This window comes from Anguilla anguilla, chromosome 10 (assembly GCF_013347855.1).
Source record: "Anguilla anguilla isolate fAngAng1 chromosome 10, fAngAng1.pri, whole genome shotgun sequence".
Classification (NCBI taxonomy): Eukaryota; Metazoa; Chordata; class Actinopteri; order Anguilliformes; family Anguillidae; genus Anguilla; species Anguilla anguilla.
In genome coordinates this window covers 9294359-9321758 of record NC_049210.1, presented here as the reverse complement: position 1 = coordinate 9321758, position 27400 = coordinate 9294359, and the positions used below count along the sequence as shown (strand labels likewise).

General features: G+C 44.2%; 1 protein-coding gene across 2 annotated transcripts in view; it reads right to left on the bottom strand.

Annotated features, from left to right (window-relative positions):
- Positions 1-27400, bottom strand: part of LOC118206860 (netrin receptor UNC5D-like) — a 169279-nt gene that overhangs the window by 35327 nt on the left and 106552 nt on the right. For both annotated transcript variants that reach the window (XM_035379995.1, XM_035379994.1), the window contains exons 2-4: positions 22675-22890; positions 6819-6962; positions 6359-6462 (exon numbers count right to left, since the gene is read on the bottom strand). In XM_035379995.1, coding sequence (XP_035235886.1) covers positions 6359-6462; positions 6819-6962; positions 22675-22890 — 464 coding nt within the window. The remainder of the gene's footprint in view (positions 1-6358; positions 6463-6818; positions 6963-22674; positions 22891-27400) is intronic.

The following is a 27400-nucleotide window of genomic DNA, read 5'->3' as shown; positions in this document are numbered from 1 at the left end:
ACTCTTTAGTAAGTCTCATCACAAGCATCACACAGGGCTAAGAGAAGAGAAACAAAAGGCTCGCTTTTTGCATTGTTATTTCACGATCGCAAACGGCCTTCCGCCGGATTTTCACTGATCTGGTAATGCGACGGTGACAGCACCCCTCTCTTTATGTATTTATTTTAATCTCAACCGGGAAATTTGGACGTCGAAAGCGGCAATTAGCGGATGCGGCAATCAGCCCTCCGCGTTTGTTCCTCCAGGCCTGTTCTGAATTCCGGAGCCGTCGTGGTGGGCAGCCGTAGGGTAATGATGAAAAGATTCGCAGCGCGGGGGAGAAAAAAAAAAAGAAGAAAAAAAAATGCGGGGACAGATACAAATTAGTCTGGTAAGTGTGTGGCAGAGGATGTGAGAAATGAATTTGCCTAATTGGCACATTTGTTTCAATTAGAGTCCGGTCATCAGCGTCAGGCTTGACGGAGGGTTTTCATGCGCAAATGAGGTCCTCTAATTTCATTACTGTAACATTCCTGCGATATGAAGGTCGCTCCCCCTAACCGTGTCTACTGGCAAGGTCTTCTGATCTCCTTCTGCCCGCATCCCCGCTTGAAGACGATGTGGAGGATCTATGCGAATCTGGTGACTCCACGAGGCACAAGGCTTAAGTAACATAACGTGTCTGCAAACACGCCAAAAGCCAGCAGTATATGCTGCTTGGAGAGAGTTATAAGAGAGAGACTAGCCTAGCTTTGCAGAACCTGGCAGTATGCTTGTGTGTGAGTGTGTGTGTGTATGTGTGTGTGTGTTTGTGTGTGTGTGAGAAGCCTCTTTTCCCTCTTCACTTTGTACATTTTCACCCGCAACTTGAAAATTCAAATTGTGAGGCCATGTTCCGTTTTACAATCAGAGACGATGTTGTTATCGGGTGTTGTTTCATAGGGAAATTGGTCCGGCAATCTCTCCTCGTCCCTCTGTTGCTTTCATCACAGGATGACCTACCCTATATGGCGCATTGTTCTTTCTTCACCGCTATCGGACGCTTAAATGCGATGCTTAAAGGCCGCGGAACAAAGGCCCGTGTCACGCCGCTATCTCTCCATTTCACCCGATTCAAAGGGAAAGGTAGGCATGGCCGCCGCGCTCGACAAAGTTATCAGAAGAAGTAAACACATCACCTCGTTCTTAACGGTTTTATTCGGCGGGCGTCGACGCAGGCTAATGCGTTTCGGCTAGACTTCAGCCTGAAGGCGCTGCATGAAGAAGAGACGCTGTTGTGCCTCCACCTCTTGGAAAGAAAACGGGATGGGCTTTGCATCAATCGCCATTTTAATTTGATCCCTTTCTTTCACTCTACCTGCAAGCAGACAGAAGTAGCGCCCTGGGGGTCTGTGGTGCCCCCCCCATGGCACAGCCTCTGTGTGGGGGGGCTCAGATCACTGCATGCCTCATCAGTGTAATTACAGGGATTAACCAGCTCTGACACGCGTCCCCTGAGGACCGGTGGTAACAACGGCGGCATCCTCACAATGCACTGATGAGACCCATCGCCAAGTGCGACACTAATCCACCGAGAGGCTCCTCAATACACACACTTACAGTATGCCCCCTCCCCCCCTTACACACGCACACACACACAAACACACACATGCACACGTCAATAAGTTTGAACTCTGCATGCCTCTGCGTGTTCATATCTCATTGAGGCTGATCCCCCTCTATACACCAGGAGGGGCTGGGCTGGATCCCCCAAGCCCCCCGCCCGCCTCACAGAGACCCCGCTGCCCGCCTGCCGCTGCGTTATCCACTCTGGAGGTTAATGGGAAAAATATCAGAACACGACGCGGGTTGTGTCGGACCTTCCCAAATGCCACCTCTACAAACCCCCCCCCCCCCCCGCCCGAGCACCACGGCGGTCCATTACTATTCCATTCAGATCGGTCTTATCACAGAGAAATAAATAGAGGGAGCTGGTTGTGCTGCCCTGGCTGGGGACTGTAATTGCTTGGCTTGATAATGAAGCTCATCATTTGCTCTCTTGGAGATCTGCTTTGACCGCAGTGAAACAGAAAAAAAAAAATACCAGGGGAAATATGTATAGTCAATGTTATATAGCCATGTATACAATGCAGTGTATTACACAAGAACCAAGTTCAACATAAACACCAGCCCATGTATATGATCTTTCTATTGTTGAGGGCCCCATGTTCACAGATAACACTGATATTACTTCCAAACTGCAGATGTAATGCATTGATATAGCTTTGCATAGCCTAACTCTTGCAGTCTTGCTACACGGCCAAAGAAATAATTGTGGAGGTTATTTCAATCAATTGCAATCATGTACAATACCTTATTACATCGGAACTTTGAAACAAAGGCGTAAGTATAATTTGCATCCAGCTTCTAAAGAAATGAATGTGACAGGAAGGCAATTACAACTGAAGTCCAATATCCCAGTTTTGTTTTATCCAATGAAATTAACTTGGACTTTCATTAATGTCTCGGCTGTTTCACCTCGGCCGCGTCGTTTTCAGAGGCAATAATGGCTTTCAAGAAATCACATTATAGAAAACTGCTCTGGAATCTGACAGTGACATTTCAGACCTGGCACCGATCCTTCACTGTCCACCCTTCGTGACCACAATGCCTCCAATAATGTTTATCAGTGAATAATTATATTTCAAGCACTTCAAATGACTTTGAATCACCAGACACATTGAATAATTGCGCTACACAAAGCAATTGCTGGTTAATGTTTGCCTAATGGTGCGAGGTCTTATTTTTTTAAGTTATTCAAAGGCTGTTAACTTGAGCACTGAGCATATTCCAGTGCCGCAATAATATGATCTGTACTTTGACTGCTAATTTCATGCTCTCTTTTTTGCATATGCATCAATAGAATACATTATGCAAGGTTCTTGAGTGTTCCTTCAACTTGAAATATTTGTATAAATATGCAAATATTCCCAATAATTCTATTATTCTATTTAAAAAGTATAGAACATGTAGCTTATGCAATTGAAGAGATAAATTATTAGATGGTTGATGGAGAAAGAGACAAATTCTGATTCATCTGTTTTCTCACCCTGCTTCATATAGCCATGAGAACACGATACATCAGTATACGAAACGAAGCTAACATAAAGAGAACCTGTTCAATACTACTGAGGTTTCAAACATAGATAAAATAATAAACCTGACCGGCAATGAAGCTTTCAGTCAGTGCCATTATTTTAATAAAGTACATCATTTTGTGTCCAACTTTCTGTAGGCAGGAAACTCACTAGAATACTACATTGTTAGTATTATACCAAATTGCAGTAGTTTTTTGTCCTACCTTTCTCCTTGTTTATTTTTTACTGGAATGAAACTAATTTCTTCGACTAATCTTGTCAATGGGATGTTTTTTTAATGAGAGATGCCCATTTTGAAATTTGACTCTGCTCTTGGATATGAAAGCACCACCGCTGTTTTCAAAGATGGCACTGAACCACCAGCAGCACTGGTGGTTCTGATACCACACTGGTTTCAAAGGGGTTTCTGAATTGGTCATTTGCACCAATGATGTCTGAATATCATTCACAGATTTCTGACACTGAACATGTACAGTACAGAAAATGAGGTGATCACTATACAGTGAGAAATTAAAGTAGCAATGATTTATATGCCCCAGCTGTTGCCAGCCCACAGATGTCCCCGTTTATCTATATTGGTCATTCAGCATGCATAATTGCCTCTGACGATTGTTCTCACATCAGCCTGAGGGAACCATGCAGAGCTTTCAGTCACTCTCCTGGTTCGGTATCGGAGCTTTGGCCTGTGCAGTGGGGTGTAGGAAGGTACCCCTGAGGAAGAAGGTCTCCAGGATAATAACTGAGGAAGCTGAGAAAGCCCCTGACTAGGGCGGAAGAAGAGGGGGGGAAGAGGCTTCCAGTCCCCCTCTGGAGGTGGAGGCCCGTCCGCCCAACCCACACCAAACTGAGGACTGGCCTGCCCTGGAGGCCCTCTGCCAGACGGAGGCCGAAATGAAAGCCCTGGGAGATGCATTGCGTTCCCGCCAGTGCCACAGGGCTGAGGCTACCACCATGGTTCCTCTGGCACCGCTATTCCCCCCCCCCCAATAGCAACAGGGCTACTTCCACTGGCAGCCTCTCCTGCTCCGCGGCTAACTTTGGACAAGTTTTACTCTCAGCCTGGAAGCAGCCATGAAGTGCATCTTCTGATGCGCAAAATCCCGCCAGTAAGTCGCCGCGAGTTCCGTCACCGATTCCCCCGAGTCAGACAGACGGAAATAACATCGCAACACCTGAGCGAGTGCGCTGGGGATACGTGCGGATCTGATGGGAGATTTCTCTCAGGATTTCAGGAAGGGGAACAAACCGTCACGACGTGTGTTTTACCGAGTGACAATACCGAAAGCCTGCAAAAGGCTGAAAAGAAATCACGTTTATTTATACGCCGTTTGGATGTTCTTTTTAAGACTAATTCTACAGAGACGCGCGTGCATGCACGTATCTAAACTACGAGGATGCCGCTCGGCGCATGCGGACGTTAATTATTTATACCGCAGCTTACGGGAACTTATTGCCGGAATCACTCACCGGTTCAGGAAAGGCCCAGTGGAGACATTGTTTTAGATGCGCCTGCCTGCGATTCTGTTTAAAGCGGGCTGATGGAGAAGACAGCGGCGACGCTGTCCCCACATTCTCTCCACGCTAATTCATTCCCGGAGGAAAGGGCTGCGGCACTCGCGCGGCGATTGGCACGGGTCGCCGTAAACTCGGTCCGACCCCAGCGACGTACAATCGATTGAGCTCCGAACAAATTGCTAACGAGGCTCACGTCCACCCCGGACACCCGCGGAGAACGCTGATGGGGCGTCGACCCCCGCCAGCAGACATCGCGAAAAGGCACGGGGAGCGGGCGTTTACCCCGGAGCCTAGTTAAAAATAAGAACAATTCTGTGAAAGTTTGGCGTGCTCACAGCTAAAAGTTCAATATTTCATGCAGGAGGTAAAGCTAAGCTAACATCGACTGGGCTGCGAACGCCTGCTGCACACACTACATTATTTACTCCGTCTCTTTTACTGGGCTCATTCATGTTGACAAAGGATTTGAGGGAAACTCCTGTCTTTAAACATACAGGTTTTTTTCCCTGGAATTTCCTGCTTCGATGATCAGGATTCAGTCAAGGAGATCTTTTTTCCGAAATCGCCCTTCCATTCTGATGCCGCATCATTCTCTGCACAGCAAATACCCTCTAAAATTACGTGTACCAAAGAAATATAGTTCTGACTAATTAACATTAGATGCGCACCATGAGCAGCTCTGTCTCTGTGCAATTCATTGTTACGCAACCCTTGACATTAGGCTGCACTAATGATGTGATTATTTTAATTACTTAATGCAAAACAATAATACATTTTTTTTTCCTGAATACTGTTTTGGATGGCTTTCCAAAATGTCTTGACCAGACAGAAAGAAAAGTAGTTCCATCTAGGCTCTTCATGAGAAAATGGCGGCCAAAGCTAAATACAAACTCTGTAACGTACGGGTAGCATTTTAATAGAACAGCACCAGACACATGCTCAATCATATGAAAGATAAGGACTCACAAGAAATGAGGGATTAGGCAAATCAAATGTACTACTTGACCGATTACTCATGCTGCAGAATTCAAATTACAAAACAGTTAACAAATCGAGGAAACTGAGTACATTGAGTTTCATTGATGTTCTGAAAATGTTACTTGTAAAATATGCCTTAACTGGCAAGTTTAAGTATAAGGGATAATGTACAGTGAACAAAACAAGTCTTTCAAAATAAGCTCAGACAGGGGTGACAAGGGCGAATAAATGAAATAATCATTTTAAAATGTTTTCCGTGTTTACTCAGTTTCCCTGTGGTTAATAGTGCATTTTGTCTAAAGACCTGAAACCATTCAGTGTGACAGATGCGTAATAATAGAGGCAATCAGGAAGGGGGCAGATACTTTTTCACGGCACTGTAGCAAAGCTAACTGCACATTACCCTACATTAGATTGGGTCATATGACTGCAATCACAATGCATTGTTATATTATTCAAACGGTAATTGTTTTCATTCGATGTTAATTGACTTGGCACGCAGACTAAATTCAGTGGTCAAACATTATCATTTACTAGTTAACCTATGAGAACAGGTCCCACTAACCGAATCTGATCCAAAAACACCTCCTCAGGTTGCACCCACACTATTAATGATAGGGGATAACGTTTTCTTGACATGGTTCCGGGGAAAGAGGACAAATTAATTTCGCTGCGTCAGGGGAGTAAATCCACAGGCGAACAGGCCTCTTGGACAGTAATGTCAGCGGGGGCAGGAGCGCAGGTCTTACCCCAGCCACCGGGACTCCCTCTGGGGGGCGGCAGTGCAGCACGATCATGCCCTTGATTGGCACCTCCTTCCCCTGGGGGTCCTGCTCAAAGTTCTTCCGCAGGTCTGTTTGGGGAGATAAGAAGCAAGCGTCAGTCCGCGGCTAGCCAGTGCCTTGAGCGCTCTCTCCCCTTTCCCATCTCTAACACCACGTACCGTGCTTACTCCCCCCGCCCCTTTGATTTCCATCAAGGTGTCCCGGAAAGACCATGAAGAATAGAATGGGTCCTTTCTCCCGGCAAGCTAATCGGCTATTGAGGCAAACTTCGCTTAGGGTAGGGTAGATTAGAAAGTCAAATCAGATGGGTGACCTTTGTCTTCATTGGGCCCCAAAAGAGAACCACCACTGCAGTGAGAGCAGGAATCAGTTCAGGGCAGCGAAGTCAGCCATTGTTCTTTTCGTCCGCGGGAATAGTACTCACATGCAATTCGGACGGTTGCTTTGCGGCTTTTTGAAGTGCCCAGGTGGCTCCAGGCGACACAGAGACACCAGTAGTCCTCCGGGCCATGAAAGTCCTCCACTTGTTGCCGGGAAACATTGATCATCACCTCTCGGATCTTCAGCCCTGCCAAAGGAAAGACAGAATCCCTTAAAAAACTGCCATTCATTTACACAGTCCACCAGTCCTCAGTTCATAAGCACTATCAGAAATAAATTAATATCCTCCTTGCAATTCATTTTTGTTCCCCATATGGGACATGAACGTCTGGACTTGATCTGAATAACCATATATTCTAATATGCTGAAAAATACACTACAAGGGACATTCAATAAAAACAAACTAAATAATATACTTGAAAATATGTTTGCATCCAAGACACTTGTACTATGTCAAAAATGTTAAAGCTTAAATTTTTTTTCTGCCGGGTCTCGGGTGGTTATGGAGAATTACAATCCCCAAGCAAATCTTGGAACCAACGTTGATGATTCAATAGATTTTATTTACTGTTTCTCTGTATGCGTCATCTGATTTAATCAACTGCAACAAAATATCAAATGAGATTGGATATTAGCACTCAACATATTCAACATTGCCTACTCTGACCTCTTATCAGTTATGTGGGGTTCATTCAAATTCCAATGTGCCTACATACAACATCTGTGAGGAAACAGCCTTTATGCCTGAATATATTTTTTTCAGAATGACACATATTTTATATAAGGATTCTGTAAACTTCCATGTTTCCTGCAAAATGTCCACCAATGGATGTACAGCAACCTTGAATTATTCAAAGGATCTATACAGTGTTTCTGTGTTTCTGTACAGGAGAAAAAAAAAACACAAGGCCTTTTTATGCCTTTGAAAACATGACTGGCCAATGAGCTGTCACAGTGAGAAAGGGAATGCTTGATCAATTATTCTGAATGCCAGATCCACAAAGCATGTTTTTCATTTTGAAGCCCAGCTCATACTGGCCAACCAGTAGGAATTTTATTAACAAATGATAGGATCTGTGCTTCAAAGTGCCTTTGGAGAGCTTATTCAGCACATAAGCCATAAAGGAATATGACAACACTGTGCTCTCTAATATTGTTACTGTAAAGTATTTTCTCTGTGAAACCACATTTTACTATTCTAATAAGCAATTTGATGTATAAAATGAAATGGCATAATTTAAGATTATGTGTTGAAAAATGAGATAAAGTAAACTTTTCAAAGGTTTATATATTTAGGTCACAGGAAAACAAGGAAAGAGGCATCCGAATTTATGCTGAGTCTGGATAAACACTCAGTAGCTCCAAATGGAATGAATCTCTTTCTAGGAGACTCAAATTTTCATATCCTATCACAAAATGCACTGACAGTACAGAAATGGGTTGCCACTGCTCCGTAAGTCAATTAAAATGGGGCCAGAAGAGACAGTCCCATATGACAGAACTTCACTTTGGAGATAATCTTCGCGTCGCACAAACTGCTATTCTGGTTCCTACTGCTTGACAGTAAAAAGGAAGGCCTCACCTCCATATCTTTTTAGAGCAGGAGCGCAAAAACTCAGTCTTAAAGTCTTAGAATCTCTAAAGTATAGTTCTAGATCAGTAAAGCTTCCCATTTTTATTCTGAGTCACTGGCTTAAGACTTGTCATGTGTGCTTTCTCTACTTGATTCCCAAACTCCACAATCTGCAGGCTGCACAAATACTGGATCAGAGAAAAGACGTTAGGCTCCGAGGATGGAAAAAGACCAATTTATTTGTCTCAACAAACTCCAGTTTTTGTAAATACACATTGACATGGGGGGGACTATGCCTAAAAAGGGATGTAATTTGTAAATGGTGATATCAAAATGTATAAAAATGCCCCTTAATAAAAGCTGGTAATTTGTATGTTAACCACATGTGAATTGCTTAATTAACCATCCACTATCTATGCCCATTTATTACCGGTCAGGGTCACAGGAGGTGCTGGAGCCTATCCCAGCATGCATTGGGCGAGAGGCAGGAATAAACCCGGGACAAGTTTGCCAGTCCATTGCAGGGCACACTCACCATTCACTCACACACTCATACCGCAAGGCTGGCCATTGTTTAATTACAAATCTAAAATTGTGTACAGAGCCAAATAAAAAACTTAAACAAACATGCCTTTGTCCCAAACATTACGGAGTTGACTTCACATGTGAACCCCACTGCCAATTAGGGAGAGTGTAGACTTCCACAGCTCACTCAAAAACAGCCATCCTGCTTCTTTTCACACTGCAGTCCACAGCCAAGCTTGTACAGAATTGTGCTGAAGAAAGACCTTTTATAAGCAGCTTTGGTAAGCAGTCCACAGGCACCCAAAAGACCAGCAAGGGTTGCTAGAGGGCAATTCAACACGGACCCTTAACCAACTGAACACTCCCATGCCCTGGGTGATGAAATCAGCCTATGGAGCTACCGGACACAGACTGGAATGTTCCAGATTTGATCTGAGACCGCGGAGTTCATCCATCTCACACTTATTGTTGTTGCACACCAGGAAATGCAGTATGAAAAGCCAGAATCTAACAGACATTTGCATGCGGTAAAAGCCGTGTTAACGAGCGAGCAAACTTTACTTATTTTCTCACAAAAGGCACTGGCCTCTCAGAGGAGCACACAGATTGAGTTTTTCTTCTTCTTTTTTTTTTAACAAACAAGAAGCATCGTGGCTCTGATTCCCGGAGGGGAGACTGGAGAACTAAGCCATTGCGCAGAACCATACGAAGCACCAGTGTACCCAGTGTTTCGCAGAGACACAGGGGGAAGGCAATCCAGCTCTGGCAATTCATAATTCCCCGTCGGAGACACGGCGGTGAGTGCACACACGGGAAGAGAGGCAGGGGAGGAAATTATGACTAATGACTGCGTGTAATTCTCCCCAAAAAGAAACCCTGAGTAATATGCTAATGCGAGCGGGCCCTTTTCTCCCCGCTGGAAGGCTGATTTCCTGGAGGACGAGCTGTTGGCGACAGGCGGTGCGGCCGGGGAGGCAGGTTTGGAGCGCTGCTGCCTTGTCATCCGTCACCGGCGCGTCTCTCGAGCCGGAGCGGCGTTTGACGGCCGTCGTTAAGCTGAACCTCTTGATTCCTTACGTGCCTTCTCCGCCGTTTACGCGGCGCGCCAAGATGCTCGACAGCGCCTTCCCGAAGGGCTGGGAAACCCGGAGGAGGAACGGGCGGTTATCTGCTTAAAAAACGGGATTAAAAATGTGGGGGGTGGGGGGGGGTCGTGCCTCTCAGAGCCAAGTGGGAGGGACTGCGATGCTAATCTCACCTCCCCGCGGCCCTCGCCTGTTTTGTTTCGCGTTGGCTCGGCTCGCTGGCTCGTACGGAACGAGGACCGCGAGGAACGAGGCTCGCCCTGACTGGATCCGCCTTCTGATCCCTTAACAAACGGGTATTCCAGCTGTAGCTCATGCCAGTGATCGCCAAATGTGATTCTTGGCAGACTCCAGCGGACCCATAACAAAGGGCGATTATCAGAATTGTTTTAAATTATTTGCGCTTTATGCCGCTTGGCAAACATATGCTACAGAGCTCAAACTAATTTTTCTTTCCAGATCCCCCCCCCTGATTTTTCAACCGAAAGTTCTAAAACCTACTTTGATTAAACTCCCGCGTCAACAGCTAACATTTATGTGAACACATTTAACAGTCGTGCACTCAGATCAGTCAATACGTACATTCTGCGCTGCAGCTGCAATGATCATGTAAAACTAGGTTCTGAAATTGGCAGGCTCAGCACATATGTTTTATGTCTGCCATATGTATTTTGCTTGTGCTGTGTCCAGAGGAGCGACATGTGTACAGCAGGTTGATATTGATGAGACCAGAACAGCCCATGGCTTGAGGCTATAACTGAACGGGGGGGTTGGACATATGATATTCCACAACTGTTTTCTAATTCACAGTATAGTGCTATCTCTCCTATGGAGAAAAGCAAGGGGGGGTCATTCTGTTGCAATGGGCAAGTGTCTCTCTTCCACTGGGCTGGCTCATTGTGGTATATTAGCCGCTGACCTAGCTGACACTCCAAACTCTCCACAGAGCTTCCTTGCTTCTCTTTCACGCTACATGAACTATGCATGTGTTCAGGGACCACCGACATAGTTCTCTTAGCTTCTGTTAGCATGCAGATGCCATGTACCTGTGTTTACCACACCCACGATGCTTTGCTCTCTACAGGGAGGCAATGCTTATAAGCAATGACTGCACTGATATCTCAGCCACGCTCAAGAAAAGCACTCCATACTACAAAGGGAAAGACATCAGAATCCCAAAAACATGCTTTTAGGCAGTTTCAAGCAGTATATTTACAACTGCTCAACTCTTGTCATCAGCTAACTGTAGCTGAGTGGTATGCATTAATGGCAGCCTAAGTGAGCTTCCAGCCTTTGCTGCAAAGTGCATTAAGATTGCAACCTAGTGTTCGTATTCTTATTCTTCTGTTTGTGTACGGTATATTAAATATGCAATGTGCTCCAAAAGGGTATGTTAAGGGTAGAATGAATTTTGTTATTTTTGCTATGTAATTAAGACATTTGGATTTGAGATCAAAAAGATGAATATGTGACAAAAGAACAGATAATCATCTTTTATTTCATTGCATGCATCACAGTATATGTTTTACCATTTTACAGGAACAACTTTTTGTGTGTTGAGTCCCCCCAAATTAAATTAAAGCAATAAAGCCTACTATTTGGTTGCATAGCCCTTAAATGAAATAACTGCAGCAAGTCTATGACCCTAATGCTTGAGCCTACAGCTTTGCCATCAAATATACTGACGGCACCTAGTATAGTTCAAAGGAAGTTCACAGTGAATCACGGAAAACTGGCCAACAGCATGTTATTTTTGGAAAATGTGGACAGTGACTTTCTTAGTGCATCCCTACCTGCTTGTCTTTTAAAAATATTTTTCCAAGGCCCACGTATAAAAGTCCTCTAACACGTGAACTTAAACATGAAGATGAAGATGGGGTTAAGGGTTCAAACCTTCCCTTCAGAGCACAACACTTTGCTCTCAGCGAAGGAAAAAAACACAGTGTTGGCACATTAATGTCACACTCGATTAAGCTCTCCCTTTTCCAGCCCAGCCTTCCACGGAGGAGCCCCACACGCAATACGAAACGAAATAATGCTCATCGTAAAAAAAGCATCCAAATATGGTAGCGCTATTAAACACGACATATTGAGCATGTGAAATGTTCATTCAAGATGCATTCAGCAATAAGACACCGCTCTCCTCATTCACGCGAGCGCACGTGTACGCATGCATACTCACACACAAACATACTAGCACACCTCTGCAAGCAGGCGCACACATGCACGCACACGGAGGAACACCTCTTTTTCACACATGCACAGAAACTCTTCTCTCTCTCCCTCTCACACACTCACAGACACTCTCACACTCACACATCCACGAGCACACACACATGCATGCACGCACACACACACACGCACGCACACACACACACTTTTCCTCCTTGTACATAATGATTCCATTACGGTGTTTGGGACCGTTATACGATCACACACTTTTTATTTTTCAGTGCAGAGAGATCAATGCAAATCAGTGTTATCAGCAGCCTCCATTAGGCTACACGCCCACTGCTAAAGCATGTAATTGGAAGCCCGTCGCGAGCAGGGAGCAAACATTTCTCCTTAAAACAAAATGACATCCGTGATAATGGCTACAAAAACCAGAATCTAATGCTTTTCAAAGGCCCGAGACAAAAATCGAGAAAAGCGATCACTACCTTGTTTGTGCCCTTGATAGGCTCGTTTCACGAGGGACTGGGAAAAGAGGTGCACTCTAATTCTAGACAGCCTCAGCATCTCCGGTATTAATTTCACTCTGGACTGCCGCTACTTGAGTCTCACTACTGACTAAAGCTTGAGAGATGTTTGGAATTAGATTTATCTCCACTTCTTGAAAGGGGTTTAGAGGTGTCTGCAATTAAAGCAGATAATTGAAACTTAGAGACACAAGATTGGGGATATGGTTGCATTAAATAATTTATAGGAGCTCACTGAAGCTTCTTACCTCTTTCCTAATTCCTCATTGTCTGTTGTATTTTTGTTTAAAGAAAATTTGGACATTAATGAAAAAGTCAAACCTCAGCTGACCAAACAACAACTGATGTTTTGTAAAGGGGTACTCCTTAATATAGGTACTATAGGTTTTTGGAGCACATTGGATAGGATACATTTTAGCCATTTGCTTGAAGGTGTCTAAGTAAGGACACTGGATGTGGGCAGATGCTCACGTTTTGCATTATTGTGTAGATTGTTTTGCACACACACGGATCAAAATGGCAGATTGTTTGCATCGCTGTGTTTGCCAGTAGTTTGTAAAGTTTGTAAAGCAGCATGCTAATAGGCAAACAAAACTTCTTGATGTAACGCGAGAGGTTGGTGTGCTAAAGACCCCAATAAAAAAGAAGCATAGTAGGATTTCAGATGTGGAGCGGCTAGTTAATGATCTGGAACAACAGTCTCGCATAGACAATCTGACAATAAGCGGCCTAGGAACCAGTCATCGAACATATGCCAGGGTTACGTCAGGAGAAAAGGCCCCACCAAACAAATAACTTTTTGGAACAACAGGTCACTCAATTCCTTTCAGTCAGTCTGAAGTTCCTTCAAAGAATTGCTTCAAATCCTTCCTTTAAAGCCTACCATACTAGCCTAGGAAGGATAGTCAATCGAAGCCAGCCATCATAATTTGTTTTGTGAATAGAAAGCACAAGATCAAATTATCGAAGCAAGCCAGAAAGCTGAAGGAGACTGGAGGTGCACTTGAATAAGCATCTCACTAAGATTAGCCGACATTGCCAGAGAGGCACGCATAACAAAACAAAATCAAGCAACATGGACGAAGAAGAGCGAAGTGCGGATACGATGGAGCAGAACAATTGAAGAGGCAAAAGTGGTGGTCTTAAAAACCTGGAACAATTCAGATGATTATATATGTGTACCTACTTATTTCGATGCCACGGAATAGGATCGCGGTCATCACATAAAGTGGATGTAGCCTACAATGCCAGCGCATGAATGACGGGACTTGACAGTGATTGTTATTTATTTCCGTTTGGAGACATCAATGCTGAGGAATTTTTAGAAATGAACAATCAGTGGGGTGGAGGGATTAAATAGGAAATGTGAAATGTGGAACTTTAAAACATTTCACTACGCAGAGCACAAAAGGTATGGGATTGAGAATGAGACGACATCATCATCAACAACAACAACTGTGAGTACCAAACAGACGAACAGTTGAGCATGTATTTGAATACAAATGGCGCAATGTCAATAATAAGTTTCATCAGCAGAAGTCTCAATAGTAACTTTTTAAAAATCAAAGCTTTCCTGAGTCAATTCAATAAGAGGTTCAGTGTACAGTAACTGGGGTATCTCAGACTTGGCTTAATGATGAGGAAGCTGCTGATGTTAAACTGGAGGGATATGAGATGTTTGTTTACTGTTCCTGAGTCAAAATCGTCCATGGATATTTATGTGCTTTTCATGGATATTCCATAATGAAACTCAATGAATACAAAAGGGGGGGAAGTGAGGAGGAGGTGGGTTTCAGATAGCCTTGAAGTGGTATCAGGTCTATTTGTGACCTGCGAGCAACTAAATCTTGTGAAAACTGTGCTCTGACAACAATCGTGCTTTTGCCCACTCTGCGAAGTGGTCAGTCACTTGCAGTGCAGGAGGCTATGAAACCAGGACGTCCCATTACATTGCGCAAGCTACATACGCCGATCACCTTATCCAGCAGCCAACGCTCGCTGCATTCCAGCTCTCAGGAACTTGGAAAAATGGATTTCGCAGGGTGAGCACCGGCAACAGATGTCGACATCATTCCCACGGAGCCGGCACTGACACATGTCGAAGCCGTCCCTGACGCGACGCGTTTGATCCTTGACGCCGCGACGCGCTTGGCAGTTGGAGTGCGGCCTGGCCTCAGGCCCTGCAGATGTAGGCTGCGGCACGCTCCCAAAAACGCCCGCAAAATGGAAAAATAAATAGATGCAGAAAGAGACGTCAAACGGGCGCCGATGTGCTCAGTCAATTCTGACTGCTCTTGGCCTTCGGGAAGACGGTGCAGGGACCCACTATAAATCACGTCACCTTGGAAACACAACAGTTGGGTCATGAAAAGGGAAATCATCAAGACTCCCTCCACCAGGAGGCCTGCTCCTTCATTACGCTCCACATGAATCTAATTGCGACAGAAATTATGAAAATAAGGTGCCTTGTGTACGCGGTTGCAGCTGTCGACAGTTAGCATGTTAACAAGTTAGCATGGCTGTCTGCCTGCCAGGTTTGCTTAAAAAGCTATTAACAGCTTTCCAGGGGTAATTTTAGCCAACGGCAAAAAATAGTGAGGTTTGCACTGCAAGAAAAAGTTTTTAAAGAGTCTCCCTGCAATTTCAGTGTGCTTTTTCAGTGTACAGCAGGAGAAGAAGTAATACAGACATTTCAGCTGCAAAGTTTTCTTCAGTGTGACATTTCTTGGAGAGCGAACCCACCATTTTTTTGCCACCATTTGTAAACGCACCGACTAATCATCTTTTAACTAGAATTTAATCGGGTTCTATGGTGCTATGGTTCACATTCTCTATGTAACATCAGCCAGGCAAAAACACAAATCTTACTGTAACAGCTGTTAAGAGTGGAAAAAGCTTGTTGTGGACTGGATGTGGCGAATTCGGGAGGGCGAGAGGACGGGCGGCTCTCCGAAGGGCAGCCGGTGTCAGCGGCGGGTTTTTTTCAGGCTCGCGGCTCGCTCGCTCGCTCGGGCGGCGCCGGAGCTGTGGGTGTTTATCTGTGCCGGTCAGCATCGGGCTCCCCTGCCGGGCCCAGCCTGCCTGGACCTGCCAATCTCCATCTGTCTATAATCTGCACGCAGAGCACCGAGGCCCCGGCGCACCAATCTGCAAGCTGCTCGCCGGCGATAACATTCATCGCACCGAACGCCATCGATACTGACCCGCACGGTTACCGACCCATGGCAAGCCCAGCCGTTTTTTTTTTTTTTTAAATCTTTTTTTTTTTTTTCCACAGTACAGAAGCAACATTATAAAAAGTTGTTCCTTCAATGGCCCGGTGAACTAACCGACATAAAACACTATTCCCTCACATTGTACGCCATTCCTTTCAAATCAGTCCTCGCTAAAGAGAATCACACCTCTGATATACACAGAGTGTGGCCTTGCTCAGATCAGGGCACTGATCCTTTGAGACTAGGGGCAGGCAGGAGGAAAATTAGGCATAAAAAGGCATGGTTTAAATGCATGAAGAGTTTCAAACATACATTTGGACACAACAAATAAATTGGCTCTGCATCAGTTTTACAGAAAGGGGTGCAAACGGCTGCTTTCAGAACTTGATTCTCAGTTGCACTCCACCTCAGTTCAGTCCTCTCTCACTGAACTGGATCCAAAGAGCCCGGGACCTTCATCACATGCGGTGCTTCGCTAATCCCTGACAGATTTGGAAGGTTACCCCGCCAGTGGTCCTCCAGTAGAGAGATCAGGCCGCTGTCGGACTGGTGCCAGCTGTGATCGGTTTAACCCGCGGGGTGACGGAGACGGGCAGTCGGGCGGTCTCCACGGAAACAGAGAGAGTCCGCCGCTCACCACCATGCGTGGCGCTATGAAGGTCTCAGCGGCACTTAACTTGGGAAACATGGGGGATGCACAGGCCGCCATTTTAATTACAAATAATGTTTTGCATACATTCACGCATACCTGCCTTCCAGGTAACATTTGTTATGGTTTTGCTAGACCTACATCAAAAGTTGATGCTAGGTCACGAATGTGCTTTAAGAAAGAAATGAGATTAAAAGTGTCATGCCTTGTACTGTAAATACATTTAGAACTGAACATATTTTCCTTAATTTATTTTTATGTAGTAATTTCTAAATATATTTTTCACTCATTTACCTTTTAAATCCAACAAAGTAAAGGGGTAAAGCAAACAATACGAAGCTAAATTATGACAAAATATCATACAGAGACTCTGGGACCATCATTCAGTTATACAAAGTATATTATAAGTATATTGGGAGGTTTATCAAATACTTAAGTTTGCCCTATCAAAATAAATAAATAAAAAAACAAAACAACAAACCATTTTTCTAGAATTCTTTTAAATCATTGAAGTAAAACAGAAGCATGACAGAGCCAGACTATTACTTTTTAAAAGGGGAAAAAGATTCATCTGCCACATCTATATATGACATGTTACTGAAATTTTTACAATGACTGTAATTTGTAATATCACTGCATGAAAACTCATATACAATGCAGAAAAATGATAATGCTCCACATTCATATGATAATGGCTACCATCACTGCTGTGCTGGAGCATAGATTATGGAGCTCTTCATAGGGTTCTTCATGACTCTACACATAAAAATTTCCACCCTCTTTCATGCTTTGCTAGCGGGGCATTGTTACTGGGGTTGCATCATTTATACATGACCATCCTTCAGTTACATTGCTAAGAGTGCAGAGATCAGAGCTCGCCTTGTCATATCTGCCTACCATCCCTGCAATGGCAAGACTGGGGATGCCATTTTTAATTAGGTAATAGCAATAATGGAGTGTACCATTAGCAGATTACTGGGCAGTGTCATACATATACCACAAGTGCATTTTTGGTTTTGTTACACAGACAAAGGGAGCCAAAGAAGCTCATTCCTACAGCATTCTGCTAATCTGCCCATCATCCACAACAACCCCACTTAAAACGCATCGAGTTTCCAGACTCAGCCGGGTAAGCATCTGCTATCGGAATGAGGAATGATTCCCTTCCATTCGAAAGTGCGGCCGCTATGCCAGACAGGCAGCCTTCGATGGCTCTCCAGCATTGATGAGCCGCCGCTAACAACTCGGCCGCCTCAGAGCCTGAAAACGTGCCTCGCCCCGCATCCTGTTCATCTAGCGCCATCCGCTCGCCGGGTACTGGGGAAGAGGTAGTCTATTGGGCGAGAAAACCTAGGCGAGCTCTTCACAGGGAACCTCTGGGAGCGTCTGCCTCACCTGCTCCAGCATCTCCTTGGTCCCGGACCTGAGATTTAACACATTTCACGCAGCAGACAGGAGCGTATTAGAAGAGAACACTAAAATCTGACCTGAGCATTCGATGACGAATAGCCTTTGTCAAAAAAACGAAAAGAATCAACACATCCGCGCTCTTACTGTTGATCTGGGACTTCCAAATGAGCACAAAGGTGTTAAAGCGGGAGCCTCCCAGCCATAAAGGGAGGCGGGTTCTATCATTTACATGGTGGGTGCAACGCTGATGTCACATTAGAGCAACATACCGCTCAGCCCACAGTCAGGGCAGTAATGCTACAGTTGTATCGATGTCCACTTCTCCTCAGTTTTCGATATTTATACCTTAACAGCAACAAACTGGAGAACACGATACTCAATAAACCATAAAAAGACCAACTCAAACGGAGTGTAACGCTCCACACGGGACCGAGAGAAAAGCAGTTTATATCCTTCCCATCTTGTGATGTGGTGCTGCACTAAAACAGTCCAGGCGCACGGTTTATATACCGTAGCCATTTCAAAGTTAATTCAAAACCCACAGGTTGTGTCAGCAAAAAAAAAAAAAAAAAAAAACAGCTCCCAAAAATCCCAGCCTCTGTGTCTTACAAAACGACTTGATGCCCCTCTTAAGGGGACAAGTTCACCTCCGGTAAGCTCCGCTCGGTTCCAGGGATTCGCCACTTAACCGCCACCGCGCTTAACGTCCTTCTTCGGCGCGCGGGGGGACGGGGGTCCTCGGAGACGCCGAACTCAAGGGCATTGTCGCGCTTATCGGCGGGGTGGCGATTCATCTGCCTGACTGGAAAATGAGAGATCCTATCAGTCCCGCGGGACGGCATTGAGGGGCCCATGTCCTAATCAATAAAACCCAATTCATCGCAGATCTGCCGGCCTGATTAGCTCGCTTAATCCATAGCGCAATTTTGCCGGCTATTACTGGGCCGCCGCCGCGGCTCTGTGAAAGGATGTCGTCATTGGCGGTTATGAGTTTAATGCTGATATGAAGCTGGTGTGTGTGTGTGTGTGTGTGTGACCAGCAAGGGCAGGCCTGCTCTGAGGTCCTTTTAATTGCAGACCACTTGGGGCGGGCCTCACTGCACCGGGAGAAGTTTGGAAAAGAGAGAAGAAACGGAACAAGAAAGCCTCTTCACAGTGGTGAAATATCCCTCTTTAGGTCCATGTTGAAGGGCGGCTAACAAATTAACAGGATCAACAAGATGATAACTTCCTATCAAAATATATGAAAATGCGATAAATGCTAATTATGCTTTAGGCTAAGCACTATTTGTTGAAGCAATAACATCTGTAGTACTGCATCTGGAACAAAATTTTATGGACAGATGAGACCAAAATAATCCTTTACCATGCAATAGAAAGCCAGAAGTGTGGAGAAAGGAAGGAACAGCCCATGATCCAAAGCATACTACCTAATCTGTGAAATATGGAGAAGGTATATGCCTTAAGTATAGCAAACATAACAAATATCACTCTAGCGTTAACGTACTTTTGGAGGGCACTGTGTGCTTCTTAATGGCACAGGGGATTTAAAACCGGAAGGGCAAATGCCTTGAGACAGAACATTGAGTCACACAATTAGATATGCTGGGAAGAACAATACACCTGGGAAAACAAAGTAGACATATGCTGTTGAACTGCAAATTCTGGTTAATCTTTGTTTTTTGCTTTAAAAAAGTGTTCACTAGACATTTTCAGCACCTCCCCCCAACCCCAAAAGAAAAAGAATTTTAAAAAATCAGTCTGAAAATGTCTAGTAAAAGCCTACCAATAGAATGCAAAAAGTGAAGGTTAATCCAGAAATTGATCCTGACAAATCTTTCATCAGCAGAACACGAGAGGTGGCAGACATCCTCCCCCGACTTAATTTTACTTCGGAGCAAAAAGCAATTTACTGATTTCACTACTAAGCCAAGCACTAGTCTGAGGACTCAGAGATAGAGCACTTTTAAATAAAACCTAAATCTAACTTTTTTCAAATGCTGTTGATTTGGAAAAAATGGAAGCCTTTGCCAATACAGTACACTGGAAAAAGAATTTTTCAAACTGGTCCACAGTTTGGCATCTTTAATAAGCAACAGCACAATCTTTAGGAAGTCAGCTACACGGGACGATATGTCCATGAAACGCCAACGGGTGCTAAGATGCACATCCAAGCACTTCTTCAAATTCGGTTGGGAAGAGATTTATGAGTTTGCAATAAGCATGTGGCATTGAAAAAAACAAAAATGGTGCTGCTCTATTTTTGTGTCATCTTTCTTCGCTCATCTCCCATCAATCCTCTAGACTCGCACAATCCTGTCCCTCTCCGTGATCATGTAGTAATGTGCGAGGCAATATAGAAACGATCAGATAAGGGCTTATTTTTGCCCTGTTTATGCTGTTTGTATTCATTTCGTTTCTTATCATTATCATTCTTCTTACAAAATGGTAGTATGGAAAAAAGGGAGTTATTGCAAGAAAAATAAAAATGAATTTCCTTGTTCCATTTCCTTCTTTTTTTGTCACACGAAGCTAAAAGAACCAAGATGGCGGCTTTCATTTCCCCATTATCAGTCACACAACAATTTCACAGCACAGCAATCACGCAATAATGAACTTCCAGAAGCAATTAGACGCCCTATCCTGCGGAGGGGCCTCTGCGAACACAAGACACACTTCTTTTCGAACAGACTAATCAGAGCATATTTCAAAAGGGGCGTCACGTCAACTCTGTTCCCCCGGAAAAACCCTTCAGGAAATAAAAATGAGGATCTCATCAGCAACAGCTGCTCCGTGGATTCTCATACACCTGCTTTTTTTAAAGGGACTAATTTGGACAACTCCTCCCCCACAAGACAAGCTCTTTATATCCGGAGGCGGAGCTAGACACGTATCACGGAGCTTTGACTAACTTTAATCTAGACGTGCGCAATCTAGAGCTAAATTTAAAGGCAGTCCATGCACCAAGGAGGGGAAGGTGGGGTTCTGTGATGGGAAGGTTCTATTGAAGGGGGGATGGCATTCGAGTAAATGAAACAACGCTAATATATAGCCAAACAAATAGCCTGTTTAATTTTGAGTGTAAAATTCCATTGAGTAACTCACTAAACCATGCACCACTGATACTATGGCAAGCTGCGTTACTTAGATGTCCTCAACTAAACAGTGAACAATGTAATTCAGCACCCAGGGATGGTGTCCCCAATATTAACATCTCAAGCTTTGGGCTCCAATTTCACTGTTGGTCAACACACTTCAAATCACATTAAAGGGACTGTTCATTACAAACGCATTTAGCCACTTGGTTGTGAATTGGCCTTTTTTAAAGACATTATGGGCTCTCAAGCTTTATTTTTGGCTGGACCGCAACAGCGGGGCCAGCCCTACAAACGCGGATGTCTGTGACTGACTGAGTGATGAAGTTACACCATTGGTTGGCCGAGTTATGACGTCACACCTTTGGTCGGCCAGTCCAGCCATATAGTAGGTTTTGACCTGGTCTTGTTTTATTAATAAATATGATAAATGAATGTGATAAATCTGTAAGAATGCAATAACTTCCACACCGTGCTTCTGGTGTAACCATCTCCGAATCGTATTTTACAGGTGATGGAATGCACCATCGTTCTGTTTGACTTTCTGGCGCTCTCTTGATGTCTGCAGTATGCATATATTGCATTGATTTCATTCCTTGATGTCGCAGTGGTTCAGCAGTGGTCCCATGTGAGGTTCGAGAGCAAGCTCCATTCCCTCTTTTCAGCTTGTAGCTTCACTTCCTTTAATGCAGTCCCATGCTTTTGTGAGTTTTTTCTCCCCTTCCATCACTGGCTTTTTGTCTCATGATAGCAAGCCAACCTATGTGAATGTTAAGTATGTGTGTCTTCTTTCCTCTCTTCTATTTGGCTTAGTGAGCTCTTTCACCGTGAAATATCTGTAGATCCCATTGGGTGAATCCATTGTAGTCAAGTTGCAAATGTGTGACACCAAACCCACTATTATAGACTTTCAAAGACCCAAAAGATACACCTAAGACCCAGTATTTCATTTTCTTCACCAGTGATGGGTCATGAGTCTGTACTTAATCTTAAGAATCATGTATTCAAATATGCTGAAACCTACACTACATGGGACTTTCAATAAAAATAAATAATATATTTTAAAAATATTTTCATTGAATATTTTTTGTTTTTTGTCATCCCATACACTTGCATTATGTCAAAAAAAAACTGTTCTGCTGGGTCTCAGGACACTACTGTTATAGCACTCCCAAGGCACACTCTTCTCTGGCTGTCATTCTTTGCTAGACAGCATAACTACAATTTTCATTGTGCATGACATTATCTCCATCAGTTCAACTGGAAGCAATGAAAAGTACAAGAGCATCCAGAAATATGTTAAAGTCTATTTTAAGCCTAGGATATTTTTAACCTAGAAGTCCTAGTTCCAACAGGTCACCCCAAGACCTTACTGGAGGGCCTGTTCACTAAAGATTGCACTTCTACAATGTGACTGTGCCTTTCAATATATAATATTCTCCACTGCAGTTCTGCACTTTTAAAACTACGGTTTAGAATTTTAGCTCACCCTTCAATTTGTTGCATGACTGGCAACAAAGGTAATAATAATATTCATAATGTTAAACCACTGTTGGAAATAAGACCTATCTTCACCAAAGAAGGCACAATGGTCTTTCATAAGTGACCTGTGACAGGCCAGCTCATCGGGAGGTACGGGAGCTCCTACCTGTGTCCTCGTCCAGGTACTCGCGGGACACGTGCTCGTTTTGGTGCACCCACTCCCCGTTGCACTTGAAGAAGATCTGCAGAGCGGGCGCGGCCCGGCACCGAAGCTTGATGGGGTTGCTCTTGATGATGTAGGCGTCCTCGGGCTCCTGCAGGAAGTGCGGGAGCGTGCCCGGGACGGACGGCAAGGAGTCCGGGAGGGCATCGCTGCCGGTTCCTGTGAAGGTCAAAGGAGGAGACCATTTTAAGTCTTCTATAAAACACAGGCAAACACACATGCACACACCTTGGTGGGAACTCAAGACGCATACGTGTACAGTACATACAAATGTACGCATGTGCAAATAGCTATTTGAACACACACATGCACGCATTAGAGCAGATGTATGGAGGACTGACACCAAGGATGTTCTGAGACACAGTACATGGGATAAAGCATTAAAGAGGAAGAAAACCTGTCAAGAAAATTTATTTCATGCTTATTCTTCCCATGTCAAAATCAAAGAAAACAACCATACAATAACAAGAGAGTGCTTAAAACAATCCTGCGCTTGTTCGGTCAACATTGTTCGGCATACAGCATACAACTATTTTTTTGTCCAGGACCAGAAGCAATGGGACGGGAGCGATTGCCAGGACTGTGGCTGTGGAGTTTTGAATGCATCTTATCTGAGCCACATGACTGGCTGTGCTGCAGCCATTCCTGCTCTAATCTCTCTGCACAAACACAACACACTCACACCACATCATTTCCTGTGTTCATTACTTCAGCACCTCCCGCGGTTCGGCTCTCCATTGTGCGAAGCCAAAACAATTTTCGCGAGCGGAACAAAACTGGTTGAAGATGCAAACCGAACCCCGCGGTCTCAAGCCGGTTTGTTTTGATGACTGGAAGGGGCAATTTCTATCCCAAAAAAAGATCTGGAGCCTTCAACAGAAGGCTCCCCTCTTCAGGGCTGAAGGGAATCCAATTTCTGCTGGGGTCGGAACAATGGAGAACGCGACGGGCGCATCCGTGTCACTGCCAGGATTCGTGCTGTAATAACCGCCCAATCCCATAAAGATTCCCCGTAATCCCTCTGATGTAGCCGAGACATTCAGTGGTGAAAGGCGGCGTGTCCCACCAATAAATCTCATTTTGTGTGCCGGCTCTGCTTAGCCCCTCGCCCGTACCTTTCGAATTAGGGAGAATCCACAAATAAAGGACAGTACAGAAAACACACACACACCGGCATACACACACACACACGTATATGCACAAACCAGCACTTTCATGATTTTGCTGAAAGTTTCAGCAAAAGAGCTAAATATCTCCATCGCCATCATTCTAAATCGAATCATCATCACTGCAGAATCATAGAGTCATCCAATCTAACTGACAGGAGGCTGATTGTAATTGTTCAATTGATAAAAATGACACGGTTCTGACAGCTGACTACCAAACAGCCAATAACAGCTTTGTCACCCACAAACTTAGACAGCATGACAACAGTGCCAGTATTGAGGTAGGTCATTCAGCTAAATAGCAACCCTACATTTCCAACGATGTGACTGTTGCGGTCTCTTACTGTATATAACATTAGTTCACTCTGTGATGGTTCTTCCAAGTTCTTTGCTCATCTTGATCTTTTTAAAAAAATCTGTTCCCAGCCCATGTTTCCTATTTAAACAGAAATCAGTGAAAGAAAGAAAGATAAGTAAGGTACTCTATGTCCCTTTTATTATTTTAAAAATCAGAGTGTAGCAGAGTCTTTTCCTTAAAGTCCTAACTGGGCTTTTGTCCTTGGCCGATTTAAGTAGGAGACCACTCCAAAGGGATGAGGGAGCAGTTGGGGTTTTCCAATATCAAATAATATCAAATAAACTTTGATCTCCTGAGACCGGCATTTCATCTACAGCAAACCCCCTCCTCCTCCCCCCCCACCCCCCTTCCCCAACCCCCACACGCCCCCACCACCATAAATTATGATTTGTGGCGCCTTTTTGCACAAATGCCTTTTGCAACCTGCGGCTTATTCATTACTGTGCCTTGTCCCCCGGTGACTTCACATCCGAATCAAGCAAACATCAATCAACCGGCAGTGCCCCCGACCCACAGGAACAGCCCGTGCAGTAAAGGCGTACGTCTGTCGTCAAACCTCCCCCCCCCCCCCCCGCCCCCCCCCCCCCGCCCCCCCGGATTTCAGCACGGACAGACGGAGAGGCTCCGGCTTCATTTGTTTCCCTTCGCGTCGGCTCAGGGTGTGCCCGCCGTTTATATTTCATTTACATGGTCGTGAACAGGTGCCATCTGTTTATCTCCGGTAGAGCTAGGACGGGGCGGAGATGACACGATACTCAATCCAGACCGGCGTCGGGCCCACCGCGCGGGAGGCGCCGATATTTCAGCCCGCTGACACGTCTCGCACAGGGCCCGAGACGTGCGCGTCTTCTCGGGCCCCGGACACGGGCTCCGACTGTCACCGGTCGCTGAGCGATCGTTCGATTAAGTCGTTATTAAAAGAATGATCCGTCCCTTTTGTTGTCTCGTCCCGCGTCCCGATGTGCCACCTCTGACTTCCTTCCCACATGAGTTACCGGACTGATCTGATCCGATATGATCTACGATTTCATTATCCGTGGTGCGGCATGGGATGTTTAATACGCACCGCCTCGCGTCTAACGAAGAAAGAAAAATGGGACGTATAACGTCTCCATGTAAATGTCTTGAAGGAGCGAGAGGGTTTATTGCCATCTGATGAATGTTTTTTAACCACAAATGGCTGAATGGCTAACACGCACTAATAGAATTATATGTGCAGACTGCCAGGTGGCTGTAAAAAGGAGAGGTATTATCATCGAGCATTTAGCCTTGGTGTGCTCCTGCCATTTTCGAGCGCAAAGCACCTGGCCAGCGATTAAAAAAGTAAATATAACTGCCACTCCAAACTTGTTCGTTTAATGGATGTCAAAACAAAACAATAATTTCATAGTTCAATGTCTAAGCTATCATGGAACCTAATTACAGCAACAAATACAATTTGTGTCAGAGTTAATATTTTAATATTGGCTCTCTCAAGGAAAACCTGCATGTATGTTGTTCTGAATGCTTCGCAAGGGCAGAGGTAATGAACTGTGAAGCAGAACATGAAACGAGCAAACATTCTGCCTGCACGTTAAATATGATTGAGATGTAATATGATTGTACAGTGTATAATTTGTACAGAAATACCTGAATAATTCAGCTCTGAAGAAAGGACTGCTGTCTACTCTAACACAAGAGGTGATTTTGAGCATTTGTGAATCCCTTTATGCTGACACACGTTGACATAAAGATGACACCATACTCTACAGTATGTGTTTTGTATCATCTGAGGAGTCACAGATGTTTTTTAAAAACAAAATATCAAATCACGTTTACACTTGCCATAGTAGTTGGTGCCTAATTTTATATGCCCCCTATGATCATAGCCAGCACATAGCATTTAAGTAGCAAGCAGCACTGTTATGTAAGTAGCATAGCACCAGTAAGCAGCATCAGTGAATTGTGATCTTGCGCAATATCTGGTACAATAAAAACCTGACATTTGGCACCAGCTTGGATTGAACCTGGGTTTTATTCCAAAGGACCAAAAATTAAGCTGCTTCTGAACCACAGTACTGACTTCACTCTCCAATAAAACTGAATTTCCTGTGAGAGCTACTACTAACAGAGTACAGAATTTCAACAATAAATTACCAACCAATTCATTGAGAAATCAGTGAGACAATTTTAAATGAATAAATTGAGTTCAATAATAAGCCGCACATTTGCAAAAAGAGATTATGACATGGAGTACGTAACTATAGAAATTCTAAAGGGTAATCATCAACCCAGCAATGGAAAAATCAGCAGATCATTAAAGTGCTAATTAAAAGCACGGAAGCACTTCTGTACCACTACAGAAATACTTGAATAATATTATATACATTCTCTGATGACTGCATTGCGAAGACAGTGGTAAAGAGAATTCTATGTATATTTAAACAGAAATTATATACTGAACTCGCACTTTCATTTTCTCTTCACGGATAAGTGTGGAATGGGAGATGAAGTAGTGAAAGCTAATTGTGTTGCAACTAAGGGTGCCATTTTGATTCCAGATGGGACACTGCCCTTGTCCACTGCATGATACTTAGCCCCAAAATGCTTTAGTAAATATCCAGTTGCAAAAATAATTGTACATAAAACAATGTAATCTGTGTATGCCACTCCTAGCTCAGTAATATATATTGGTTGGTGTTTTGATACCATATATTCATATACAGTAAACCATGCATGGTACCTACGCCACTAATAGCCAAGGAATGAACGGCCAACTAACCCACATTGAAGGGCTGTTTATTTGAAAGCAAATTACCTATTATTTCAGTCTTTTGATTCTGCGAAGATGTAAAAAAAAAAATCACATGGCTTCAGTGTGAAATTCTGTGTTTGTAAAGCATTTGGAAAGAATGCAAATACGCGTGAGTGTATTTATTTGTTCCGGCAAGAGCCTTGTATAGAGATAAGCACAATCTGCAGAGGGCTGTAAACCTGAGATGATTACACTAAGAAGGCGAATCAACAGACGGTAAGGACGGATGGAGAAAGAAAAGAGGAAGCCTCTTGTAGAGCACTCTTTCCCACATCACTGAGTGACAGGTAGAAAATTGTTTCACATGCTGGGTAAGATGAGTTTCCTTCCTCACAGCCACTCTCTGCAGCA